This window comes from Bubalus kerabau, chromosome 7 (assembly GCF_029407905.1).
Source record: "Bubalus kerabau isolate K-KA32 ecotype Philippines breed swamp buffalo chromosome 7, PCC_UOA_SB_1v2, whole genome shotgun sequence".
NCBI lineage: Eukaryota > Metazoa > Chordata > Mammalia > Artiodactyla > Bovidae > Bubalus > Bubalus kerabau.
In genome coordinates this window covers 115,992,439-116,004,775 of record NC_073630.1, presented here as the reverse complement: position 1 = coordinate 116,004,775, position 12,337 = coordinate 115,992,439, and the positions used below count along the sequence as shown (strand labels likewise).

Below are 12,337 nucleotides of genomic sequence, written 5' to 3'. Positions count from 1 at the left end.
ATTTTTAAAGATTAAAAAAAGGCAGCAGCCCAAATCATGGGAAATGCACATGCTCCTTACACATATGCAGTCTCCTCAGCCAGGACTACTCTCTTCCCTCTGGTTCCCTGTATCTGATTGGTGTCTATGCTTCCCTGATGGCTCAGTTGGTAAAGAATACACCTGCAATGCAAGAGACCCCGGTTCGATTCCTGGGTCAGGAAGATCTGCTGGAGAAGGAATAAGCTACTTCAGTATTCTTGGGTTTCCTTTGTGGCTCAGCTGATAAAGAATCCACCTGCAATGTGGGAGACCTGGGTTCGATTCCCGGGTTGGGAAGATCTCCTGGAGAAGGGAAAGGCTACCCACTCCAGTATTCTGGCCTGGAGAATTCCATGGACTGTATAGTCCATGGGGTTGCAAAGAGTCAGATACAACTGAGCGACTTTCACTTTCACCTTCACCCTTCAGCTCGGGTGTTTCTCTGACGCCTCACTCTTCCCATCAACACTGGCCTGTGTCCATGAGGCACAGTGACTAGGACATGGATTTAATCTGGACGTTATTCAAGGGTTTCAATTTCATACCCATCAGGTACTGATTCGTGGTAAGAGGTGCAGCAGTGGCTGTGGACTTCCCTTGCACAATATCATTATCAAAACTGTGGGACAAAGAGATAAAGGATTTTGCCCATCATGAAAGGCACAGAAGTGAGAAAAAACACTCTGTGGTATAGCTGAAAAAAAATCATGGACCGAAGTTATCTGATTACACCCAATCCCTGGTTGAATTAAATAAGGTGAAATGAGGCAAGTCTTACACGTAAACTCTTGGAACGTTTAAGCTGTAAATCCATTCATGGATTGCACTCACTCATTCAGCAAACATGTATGGGTCCCATTTGTGTGTCCGGAATGAATAAACAATGGAGAACAAGAACGAGCCGTGAGTTGCATCCTATTATATTTGTCCTTAATTAATGAACTCATAGCTCTAAGAATCACTTGACCAAAAGCTCCCTAAGAGCGGGATGAGATTTATCACAGTCTGCACTGTTCCTCCGGCATCTCTGCTAGGTGGTTGTCGTGTAGAAGTCTTCTGGTAGAAAACGGAAGAAAAATGCCTATTAGATTTCTGGGAGGAACAAAAAATTTTGTGGCACTTTGGAACTGTGTTGACAGGTGGATGACACATTTAAAAGCAGCAACTTCATCAGATCATAATATAATATAATACATTGAAAAACAGAGTAAGTGCGTCTGATCACATCATTGGCTAAAGCCCGAAACTGCTGTTTCCGTCAGTCAGTCAGTCAGTCAGTCAGTTCAGTCGCTCAGTCGTGTCCAGCTCTTTGCGGCCCCATGAATCACAGCATGCCAGGCCTCCCTGTCCATCACCAACTCCCGGAGTTCACACAAACTCATGTGCATCGAGTCAGTGATGCCCTCCAGCCATCTCATCCTCTGTCATCCCCTTCTCCTCCTGTCCCCAATCCCTCCCAGCATCAGAGTCTTTTCCAATGAGTCAACTCTTCACATGAAGTGGCCAAAGAATTGGAGTTTCAGCTTTAGCATCATTCCTTCCAAAGAAATCCCAGGGCTGATCTCCTTCAGAATGGACTGGTTGGATCTCCTTGCAGTCCAAGGGACTCTCAAGAGTCTTCTCCAACACCACAGTCCAAAAGCATCAATTCTTCAGCGCTCAGCTTTCTTCACAGTCCAACTCTCACATCCATACATGACCACTGGAAAAACCATAGCCTTGACTAGACAGATCTTTGTTGGCAAAGTAATGTCTCTGCTTTTGAATATGCTCTCTAGATTGGTCATAACTTTCCTTCCAAGGAGTAAGCGTCTTTTAATTTCATGGCTGCAATCACCATCTGCAGTGATTTTGGAGCCTAAGAAAATAAAGTCTGACACTGTTTCCACTGTTTCCCCATCTATTTCCCACGAAGTGATGGGACCAGATGCCATGATCTTCGTTTTCTGAATGTTGAGCTTTAAGCCAACTTTTTCACTCTTCTCTTTCACTTTCATCAAGAGGCTTTTTAGTTCTTCTTCACTTTCTGCCATAAGGGTGGTGTCATCTGGATATCTGAGGTTATTTATATTTCTCCTGGCAATCTTGATTCCAGCTTGTGCTTCTTCCAGCCCAGCGTTTCTCATGATGTACTCTGCATATGAGTTAAATAAGCAGGGTGACAATATACAGCCTTGATGTACTCCTTTTCCTATTTGGGACCAGTCTGTTGTTCCATGTCCAGTTCTAACTGTTGCTTCCTGACCTGCATACAGGTTTCTCAAGAGGCAGGTCAGGTGAACTGCACTGAGATTGAGCTGCCAGTCTTTGCAGCAGCCAAGAAGGTTCTGGATAGTCTGGCCCCACCTCCTTTTCTGAACTCACCGGTCATGTCACTCTCCATGACTATGGTCCCATCACACTTCCTTCTTTCTGACCCTGGGACACACCAGGCTCATTCAATTCCAGCTCATTTCTGTCTTAGGGCTTTGCCTTATAGGACCTTTTCATTCCCAGATGCTCACATGACCTGTCCAGCCTAGACTCAGCTCCATCAACACCTCGCCACTGCAGCCTTGCAGACCAGCCAACCTAAACCAGCCTGCCTTCCTTCCCTACCAATTTTATTCTCTGTCTTCCCACTGTCTGCTATTTATCCCCAGCACCTAGAACAATGTCAGGCCCATAGCAGGTACTTAATAAACATATATTGAATGAAAGAATCTTTGAAATAGCAAGAAAGAAGAATGTTTAAATCAGATTGCTTTGTTTACAAAAAGTAGTTAAAGGTACATGACAATGAAAATAATTTATAAAAGTCAAGTGATTTGGGCTTGCTTTACCTTCATCAAGACAAAGGAATCTGCCTTAATCCTGTATCACCCCCATCAAAGTTCAAGCATGTTTTAATTCCATCGTTTTGGTTATATAGTTATATTTGGTGGCTCAGTAGTAAAGAATCTTCCTGTCAATGCAGAAGCCGCAGGAGATGCGAGTTCAATCCCAGGGTCAGGAAGATCCCCTGGAGGAGGAACCAGCAACCCACTGCAGCATTCTTGCCTGGAGAATTCCAAGGACAAAGGCTGCAGTGGGCCACAGTTCATGGGGCTGCAGAGTCAGACACAACTGAGCTACTATGTATGAAATCACAAGTACCATAAATAAAAACATCAGTATTGTTTATTTCAGAACTAGGAGCATTCCCATTATGTTAGCATAATGCATTTACTAATATCTGAATTCAGAGAAGTCTAAAGTTGACTGAATCTTCACGTGTATTATGTAGTAGAATTTTGCACTTATGATGTAGTGATATCTCTAATAGAATTTCCTTTTGAATTTTTGAGGTACTGCAGCTTTAGAACAACTCTATAAAAACTACTCAGATTTAGGCCATCAGTTTATCCATTGTCATGTTTATGAAAAAATGTTTAAAAATCATAGTTCTCAATTTCTTTAAAATAATTAACAATGCCTAATTAAAAGCACTAATGTGCAGTATGGTAGCATGATTTCCTTTTCCAATGCGGTAGAAAATCACTAGTTAAATAATTGTCAAGGGTGAAGTGATCCTAATATACTGTTAGTTATATGCATTGCTCTTATTCCCCATTTTCACTGGGATCCTCAAACTTTTACATTTTTTGGAGTGGTTTTTCTTTGAAAGGTGAAGTTATAGACATTTAGAATATAAGGGATGGCCCCAAACCAAAAGGTCTTCACATTGGACAATGGTTTTCAGAGCGCTTAAGATCTGAACATTAGAACCTCAGTTTGGCCAGGATCTTTCCCAAGAGCTTAGCATCACATCTAATAAACTATCTGAGAGTTAGACACTCCCCAGACTAGGAGTAATTGTTACATTGATTTCCCTAGAGTTTCACCACAACCTCATCAGGTTGATGTTTTAATCTTTTAAATTTTATTTTAATATGTGTTTTGGTTACTAGTTTGAACGTTTTCTCATGTGATTATTTTTTTCTTGCAGTTTCTTTCATGTGAATTCCTTCTAAACATCCTCAAGAGTTTAAGAAAAGCATTTCATAATTATTAGTAGAGACAAACTGCTCCAAAAGGCAGATGCTTATATCTTCTCAGTGATTAAGAGCTACCAATGTGTACCATTTGGTTTCCAAATAGGGGAAAATCAGCTAATATCTACGGGTATCAGCTTAATGTCTACAAGTAACCTCTATGAGAAAAAAAGAGAAACTAGATCCTTCCTCCACAGCTCCATCAGCCCTCCAATTTTCACAGCAAGAATTTCTGGGGAAGAAGGGCCAATGCTTGGGGACAAACAGAACAACAAGGAAAAACTTCCCAAGGAACTGGAATTCAGAGCTCAGCACCCAAATTACCTTAGGATAATGGGCTTCCCTGGTGGCTCAGCTGGTAGAGAATCTGCCTGCAATGCAGGAGACCGGGGTTCAATCCCTGGGTTAGGAAGATTCCCTGAGGAAGGAAATGGCAACCCACTCCAGTATTCTTGCCTGGGAATTCCCATGGACTGAGGAACTGATGGGCTACAGTCCGCGCGACCACAGAGTCAGACACAACTGAGTGAATAGCGCACACACACACACACACACAAAATTGTTAGCTATTCTGAACTAATCATGTTTACCTACAAGGTCGAGCCTTGTTTAAACATTCTTTATACACATTTCAGACTCCTGAATAATTTAATCTGTGATCTTCTTTTCTGTTTCATAAACACATGGATAAATAGCATATACAGTATTCCACTCACATAATATCACAGAAAATCTTCTCATACTATCTGACTCTCCATACTCTCTCTTTCCAGTTTTTTGGAGCTTTGACCTAAATGTGTTAGAAAAATAGAATCACTTTTATAATTATTAGAATCTTAATCTCTTTTCAAGTATATTTGAAAGATACAATCCCTTTCATGGAGGCACAAATGTAGATTTATCATATCAATATTTAAAATTATTTTTTATTCCAAGGATTAATGTATCAATGTAAAGCATAGGTGTAGCTTATGAGTGGGACAGTATACAACTTAAATAGATTCAGAATTGGTATGGCTGATGAATTAGGGGACCACGGGGTCTAAATCTGAAATGTTCACTTTAAAGCCATTTATATTAGGCTGTGCAGTGCGGATGCACCATTTATTAAATTAAAAGGACATTTTAATCTTAGTGCCTCAAAAGTAATAAAATTGTACATCAAATTCAGGATTCAGAAGAAAACGGCAAAGTTGAAAATCACAAATCTATTTTTTAACTTTATTTTTACATTATGTTACAGATACTTAGATATTTGTTATTAGAAATGAGGTCTTAAGACAAGGACAAAAATCTATCTTTGTGTTTCCAGCACCTGCCAAGGAGCTTTGCACCTACTCTGGGTTCAGTAAAGGTTTATAGAGGAGATCAATGAATGTGTGCAATTCTTTTTTCTGCTTTCTTTTCCCATTCATTGCACATTAACTGTTGTATCTAGTGTGCATGCGTGTATTGTATTTTTGACTCCACTCCCTTGTAGAACAGAAGCTGTTTGATGGCAGATAGAATAACAGCCTCCCAGAAAAGTTCAGTCCTAACCCCTGGAACCTATGAAGACATTACCTTTTGGCAAAATGAACTTTGCAGATTCGATTAAATGAAGGATCTTGAAGTGGGCGATGATCTTGGATTATTTGGGTGGGCCCAGTGTGCTCAGGGGGTCTCCCAGGTGACTCAGTGGGTAAAGAATCTGCCTGAAGTGAAGGAGATGCAGAAGACCTGGGTTCGATCCCTGGCTCAGGAAGATCCCCATGGAGGAGGCCATGGCAACCCACTTCAGTATTTGTGCCTGGAGAATCCCATGGGCAGAGGAGCCTGGAGGGCTACAGTCTATGGGGTTGCAGAGAGTCAGTGACTGAAGTGACTGAGCACACGCATGTGCACACTGCACTCATGAGGGTCCTCAAAAGTGGGACAGGGAGGCAGAGGAGGAGGCGAGGATAAGACCACGTAGAGTCCATCCACCATTGCTGACTCTGAAGATGGAGGAAGTGGCCACAGTCAGGCAGTAAGAGAGAGCCTGTGGATGCTGGAAAAGCAGGAAAAGTGAATCTTCCCTAGAGCCTCTAGAAAGGAGCACAGCCCTGCTGACACCTTAATTTGGGCCTAGCAAGACCCACGTCAGACTGTCAGAACTATAAGATAAGTAATAGATGATAGATAAATAATAGAGGATAGATAGACAGATGGATTTTAAGGCATTAAGTTTGTTGCTGTTGTTTAGCTGCTAAGTCACGTCCAACTCTGCGGCCCCATGGACTGTAGCCCCCCAGGCTCCTCTGTCCAAGGGATTTCCCAGGCAAGAAAATTAGATTAGCTTGTCATCTCCTTCTCCAGGGGATCTTCCCAACCCAAAGATCGAACCTGTGTCTCCAGCATTGGCTGGTGGATTGTTTACCACCGAGCCATCAGGGAAGACCAAGTTTGTAGCAGCAACAATTAAAATACAGATACAGTCTTTGACAACTTTTTCTTATCACTTCCTCTTTATTTTGTGTGTCCGCTCCTTTATTCCATGCTGAAACAGGACAACATTAATCAAGATATCTCTGTTTACTAATCACAGAAATCTAACACAAACTAGATCAAAAAAGTGGGGGTACATATTTCACATAAGTGGGACCTCCAAGAGATGGATCTGGCTTCTGTCCCAGCTAAGATGACCCCCCATCAGTCCACAGAGTCAGTCTCTCTCATCTGCTTCCTTTGTACAGAATTCAGCATTTCTACAATTCACACGCTTTTAGTGGCAAAACTATCCTCTTCCAGGGAAGAATTCTAATCTGCCCATCTTTGTAGCCTAAGAGATTGAAAGTCTGCTGTGATTATCCATTGCTGCACTTAGAAATGCCCCAAGACGCTTGTTTTATTCGCTCATGATTCTGCAGTTTGGGCAAAGTCTCTGGAAGGCAGCTCACTTCTGATCCATGTGAGACACGCTCAAGGCAGCTCTTTGGGGACTCAAGTGTCCAGAACGTCCTTCCTCGTGCAAGCTACTGCTGGCTATTGGCTGGATGCTCAACTGGGGATGTTGTCCTTTGTTCTCCCCTTCATGCGACTGCTCCACATGGCTAGGTTGGGCTTCTTGCAGGATGGCAGTCTTAAGAGTAGTTGGACTTTGCACATAGCAACCGATTTTTCCCTTAAGCTCAAAGTGGAAGCGCCTAGGCCTTCTCAAGTTTGGGCCCCAATAGACACAAGGTTACTCGTGCCACCTTCTATATATTTTTTTAATTTGTTTATTTTTAATTGGAGGATAATCGCTTTACAATATTGTGTTGGTTTCTACCATACATCAACATGAATCAGCCACGGGCATAGGCATGTCTCCTCCCCCTTGAACCTCCCTCCCTCCCCCAACTCCATGCCACCCCTCTGTTGTTGTTCAGTCGCTCAGTCGTGTCCGACACTTTGCGACCCCACGGACTGCCGCACGCCAGGCTTCCCTGTCCTTCACCATCTCCCACAGCTTGCTCAAACTCATGTCCATTGAGACAGTGATTACCATCCAGCAATCTCAGTCCTTTGTCATTCCCTCCTCCTGCCTTCAATCTTTCCCAGCATCAGGGCCTTTTCTAATGAGTCAGCTCTTTGCATCAGGTGACCAAAGTAGTGGAGCTTCAGCTTCAGCATCAGTCCTTCCAGTGAATATTCAGGACTGATTTCCTTTAGGAGGGACTGGTTGGATCTCCTTCCAGTCCAAGGGACTCTCAAGTGTCTTGTCCAACACCACAGTTCAAAAGCATCAATTCTTCAGTACTCAGCTTTCTTTATGGTCCAACTCTCACATCCATACTTGACTACCAGAAAAACCATAGCTTTGACTAGATGGACCTTTGTCAACAAAGTAATGTCTCAGCTTTTTAATATGCTGTCTAGGTTGGTTATAGCTTTTCTTCCAAGGAGCAAGCATCTTTTAATTCCCCGCCCCTCTAGGTTGTCACAGAATTCAGGATTTGAGCTCCCTGCCTCATGCAGCAAGTTCCCACTGACTGTCTGCACATATATCAGTGCTCTCTCCATTCGTCCCCCCCACCCCTGCTTCCCCTGCTGTGTCCGCAAGTCAGTTCTCTGTGTCTGCCTCTCCATTTCTGCTCTGCAGATAGGTTCATCAGTACCCTCTTTCTAGACTCCATATAAATACATTAATATAGGATATTTGTCTTTCTCTTCTGGACTTACTTCACTCTGTGTAATCTTCAAAAACCAGATGCTGTAGAAGATGCTAAGAAAGGGATCCCTCTTGCCCTGTTGGTGGGACTGCAAATTGATACAACCACTATGGAGAATGGTGCAGAGATCCCTTGAAAAACTAGGAATAAAACTACACTATGACCCAGCATCCCCAATACTGGGCATATATCCTGAGAAAACCGTAATTGAAAAAGACACACGTACCCCAGTGTTCACTGCAGCAGGGTTTACAATAGCTAGGACACGGAAGCAACCTAGGTGTCCATCAACAGATGAATGGATGAAGAAGTTGTGATACATATACACAGTGGAATATTGCATGCATGCTTACTAAGTTGCTTCAGTCATGTCCCACTGTTTGCAACCCTGTGGACTGAAGTCACCAGGCTCCTCTGTCCATGGGGATTCTCCAGACAAGAATACTGAAGTGGGTTGCCATGCCCTCCTCCAGGAGATTGTCCCAACCCAGGAATTGAGCCTGAATCTCTTATGTGTTCTTGCATTGGCAGCCAGATTCTTTACCACTAGCCACCTAGGAAGCCCCGGTGGAATATTACTCAGCCATAAAAAGGAATGCATTTGACTCAGTTCTAATGAGGTAGGTGAACCTAGAGCTTATACAGAGTAAAGTAAGCCACCTTCTATTTATGAAAGCAGAACACAGGATCCAGGCCTGATCTGAAAAGAGGAGGCTACATATGTAAGGTTGTGACTCCCACTGGTGTGAGTCACTGGGGTCATCAGAGTAGCTAGTCTACCACAGAGGACAACAGAGCGTTGTGCATGACGGTCCAAGCCAGACAGTGCAAAAATGGTAGGGGTAGTCCCACAAAGGACTCGGGACTGAAAACAACCCTCAGGTGTCCCTAACAATCATTTCCTTCAGTGACAGAAAGGATTCAGTGAAGCAAAGTCGACACCCTCTATGTCTGTTGACTATAGAGCTTGTGCATTATCTCGAGTCAGAGAGGATATACTAGATGCAGACAAATACTCTATAATTCCACATATGCACGTCACCTAGAGTAGTCAAATTCATAGAGTCAGAAAGTATATTAGACGCCAGGGAACAAGGGGGCAGGAGGCGGGGAGGGGAGCCAGTATTTAAAGGGGACAGACAGAGTTTCAGTTTAGGAAGGTGAAAACTTGAGGACGTGGGTGATGGTGAGAGTTGCCCAGCAAAGTGAACATACTTTTAAAATAGTATGATGTATACCTGTGGCGGATTCATTTTGATATTTGGCAAAACTAATACAATTATGTAAAGTTTAAAAATAAAATAAAATTTAAAAAAAATGAAAAAAAAAATAAAATAGTATGCTGTGTTTTGTGTGACTTTTATCACAAAAAAAAGATTGAAAAATTTCAATTGAAAGTTAAGGAATTTTGAACTTTTTTTCCATTTGAATTTCCTTAAACTATGAATGAAAATAATGCTTACATATAGCAAACACTACTACAGAGAAATTAAATTGTGCATGATTCATGAATAAATGATAATGTGGCTAATCCAGTGATGTTTATTTGCATAACCTTTTTAATGTGACAATTCCTTGGATATTGTAGTGAAATATTTTCACCCTACATCTATATTTTTATGGTGTGTGTTTACTTTCCACAGTACATATCCCAAAATGTCAAAATTGCTAGAGCTGATTTATGGTAATTAGTTTTAACTTGGAATATTTGAAATACATTTAATTAATTTTAGCTGTTTAGCAAAGTACAATAAGGTTTTTCATATTAGCAAAGTTTTCTTTATGACATATCAGCTATGCATATGTTTAAGAATATGACAGACTCAAATGACTCTTATTTGAATTTTATATTTAGCAAATAAACATGCACTATTGGGGATTAGGCAGTATTTAGGAAGTGTATGTATAAGGATTACTTAGGATGAAATTGCCAAAGATCCTGGAATATTCAGCACACACTTGTTGATTGATTTCACTGCAGTAAATATGAAGCAATAACAACTATATAAATTATTCAGAGACTAGGCATTCACATTGGGATTCTTTCGCGATCACTTCAGAAAACATTTGGCAGAGTATTCTTTTCATAGTATTTTTCCAAATCCGTGTACAAAAGAGATATAGATTCATACAAAATGGATTAATACTGATTCTTTTAAAATGAAATTAAACATTTTTAAGCATTCAAGTGATGATTGCATGATCTTTGCTACTAAAGCACTCTTTGGTAATGTATTTATCTTAAATATTATTTTTGTCTTTCAGGAAGCCTTATATAGTGAATGTAAGAAATTTATTAAAACCTTGAATCACTTGAGAGTGCTTTAGTACTTTGCCTCAAAATCTGCACATAGGCAAAATTCCTGATATTATGAGTTGGGATTTTCAGGGTAAGAGGATTTAAAATCTCTGCTAAAGCAAGGGCTTGTTAGCTGTTTCTAAACATCATATATCAGAGAGATCCAGCTACTTACAAACCACTCAAACTAAAATGGGACAGGACAGGACATGCAGAATGAAAGAGACCAATCTAGACCAAGTAGAAGGTATCAGGTTTTCTTAAGATGGCCCTTTGATTCTGGAAAGAGATTTTCTTTCAACTCCAGAAGCAGATAGAGCAGTGCGCATTCACGTAGGTATGGATTTCTTTGTATACAGATAGGGATCACTTGTTAAAGATATCCATTCATTAAATCAGTTTGAGACATGGTGTTGGAAAGTGTTTCAATGTATGCAGATTTTTTTAAGGTTTTTATTTTATATTGGAGTGTATCTGATTAACAATATTGTGATAGTTTGGGGTGAACTGCAAAGGGACTCAACCATACATATACATAATATCCATTCACCCCCAAACTCCCTTCCCATCGAGGCTGCCACACAAAGTTGAGCAGAGTACCCTGTGCCATACAGTAGGTCCTTGCTGGTTACTCATTTTAAATATCACAGTGTGTACATGTCCATCCCAAACTCCTACAGGCATTTGCAGATTTGACGTTAGACACCTCAGTTATCTACTCATAAGTCACGTGACTTTCAAACATTCCCAATAACTTTTTCTTTTGTAATAATCTTTGTGTTTCTTATAGTTCCTAATTCTCTTGACTTTGTGCTGAAGATCCAATGAGTGTGTGAAGCCCCAAAATAATTCATAGCCCACAAAGCATTACATTATCAAAACTTGTATTACTATGACTACTACTACTAATAATAAAACATGATTGAGTAACTGGTGTGCAATCCATTGAAAAGTCCAAGTGAATTGGATATGTTTTATTTTTTGAAAACATGTTAACTTAAAGAATATCTATGAGGTCAAAAGTCATCAGCATTTCCCCCTTTGTGTTTAAAGTACTAACTCTTACATTATTGATGGATGCCAAATCTGGAAAGATGGCTGCATAAATTTTTTGTGAATACTTAGAGATTTTATTTTATTAGCTGTAAGCCATAAGGGATATGGCAGTTGGTAAGGAGAAAAAATTTGCCTCTTGGTATGATCTGTATCCAGTTGGAGGTCTGACTGTGGTGTAGGGTATATGGGACCATCCGGATTTTATTGTTAATGGTTTGTTTCTCTGTGTGTCTCTTCCAGCTATCGGCAGGACCCTCATCCCTCGTTATTTTAGCACTGTGTTTGAAGGAGGGGTGACTGACCTGTATTACGTTCTCAAACACTCGAAAGAGTCCTACCACAACTCGTCCATCACCGTGGACTGTGACCAGTGTGCGATGGTCACCCAGCATGGGAAGCCCATGTTTACCAAGGTACGGGCTGGGCTCGGCCACACGGCTTGCTCTCCTCTGGGTGTGCTGCAGGATACTGATTAGGGTTTTCTTCTGGAACTTTAAGCTGACTTCTCACATGTCAGATGCGAACAGCCCTGTGAGGTCATCTCTTTGGTTTGTAACCTGGCAAGACTCTTTGGGGGAGCCCTGTGCATTTGATACAGACCCCAAGAAAGTCAAACAGGATAAACCTTCAAGAAAGAGAAGAGAGTTTTGGTTGCCTATCAAACGTAGGCTACTAAATTACAATTTTGGTGGGTTTTTTTCTTTTTCTTTTTTTTTTAATTGAGATATAATTGACAGTAACAGGTTTCTCTGGTAAAGACTCTACCTGTTAGGCAG

The 12,337-nt window shown here is 41.2% G+C and overlaps 1 protein-coding gene across 7 annotated transcripts in view; it reads left to right on the top strand.

The window, feature by feature from the left end:
* The window catches only part of LDB2 (LIM domain binding 2), a 453,308-nt gene that overhangs the window by 359,549 nt on the left and 81,422 nt on the right, over window positions 1-12,337 (top strand). For all 7 annotated transcript variants that reach the window (XM_055589162.1, XM_055589160.1, XM_055589161.1 and 4 more), the window contains exon 3: window positions 11,802-11,974. In XM_055589162.1, coding sequence (XP_055445137.1) covers window positions 11,802-11,974 — 173 coding nt within the window. The remainder of the gene's footprint in view (window positions 1-11,801; window positions 11,975-12,337) is intronic.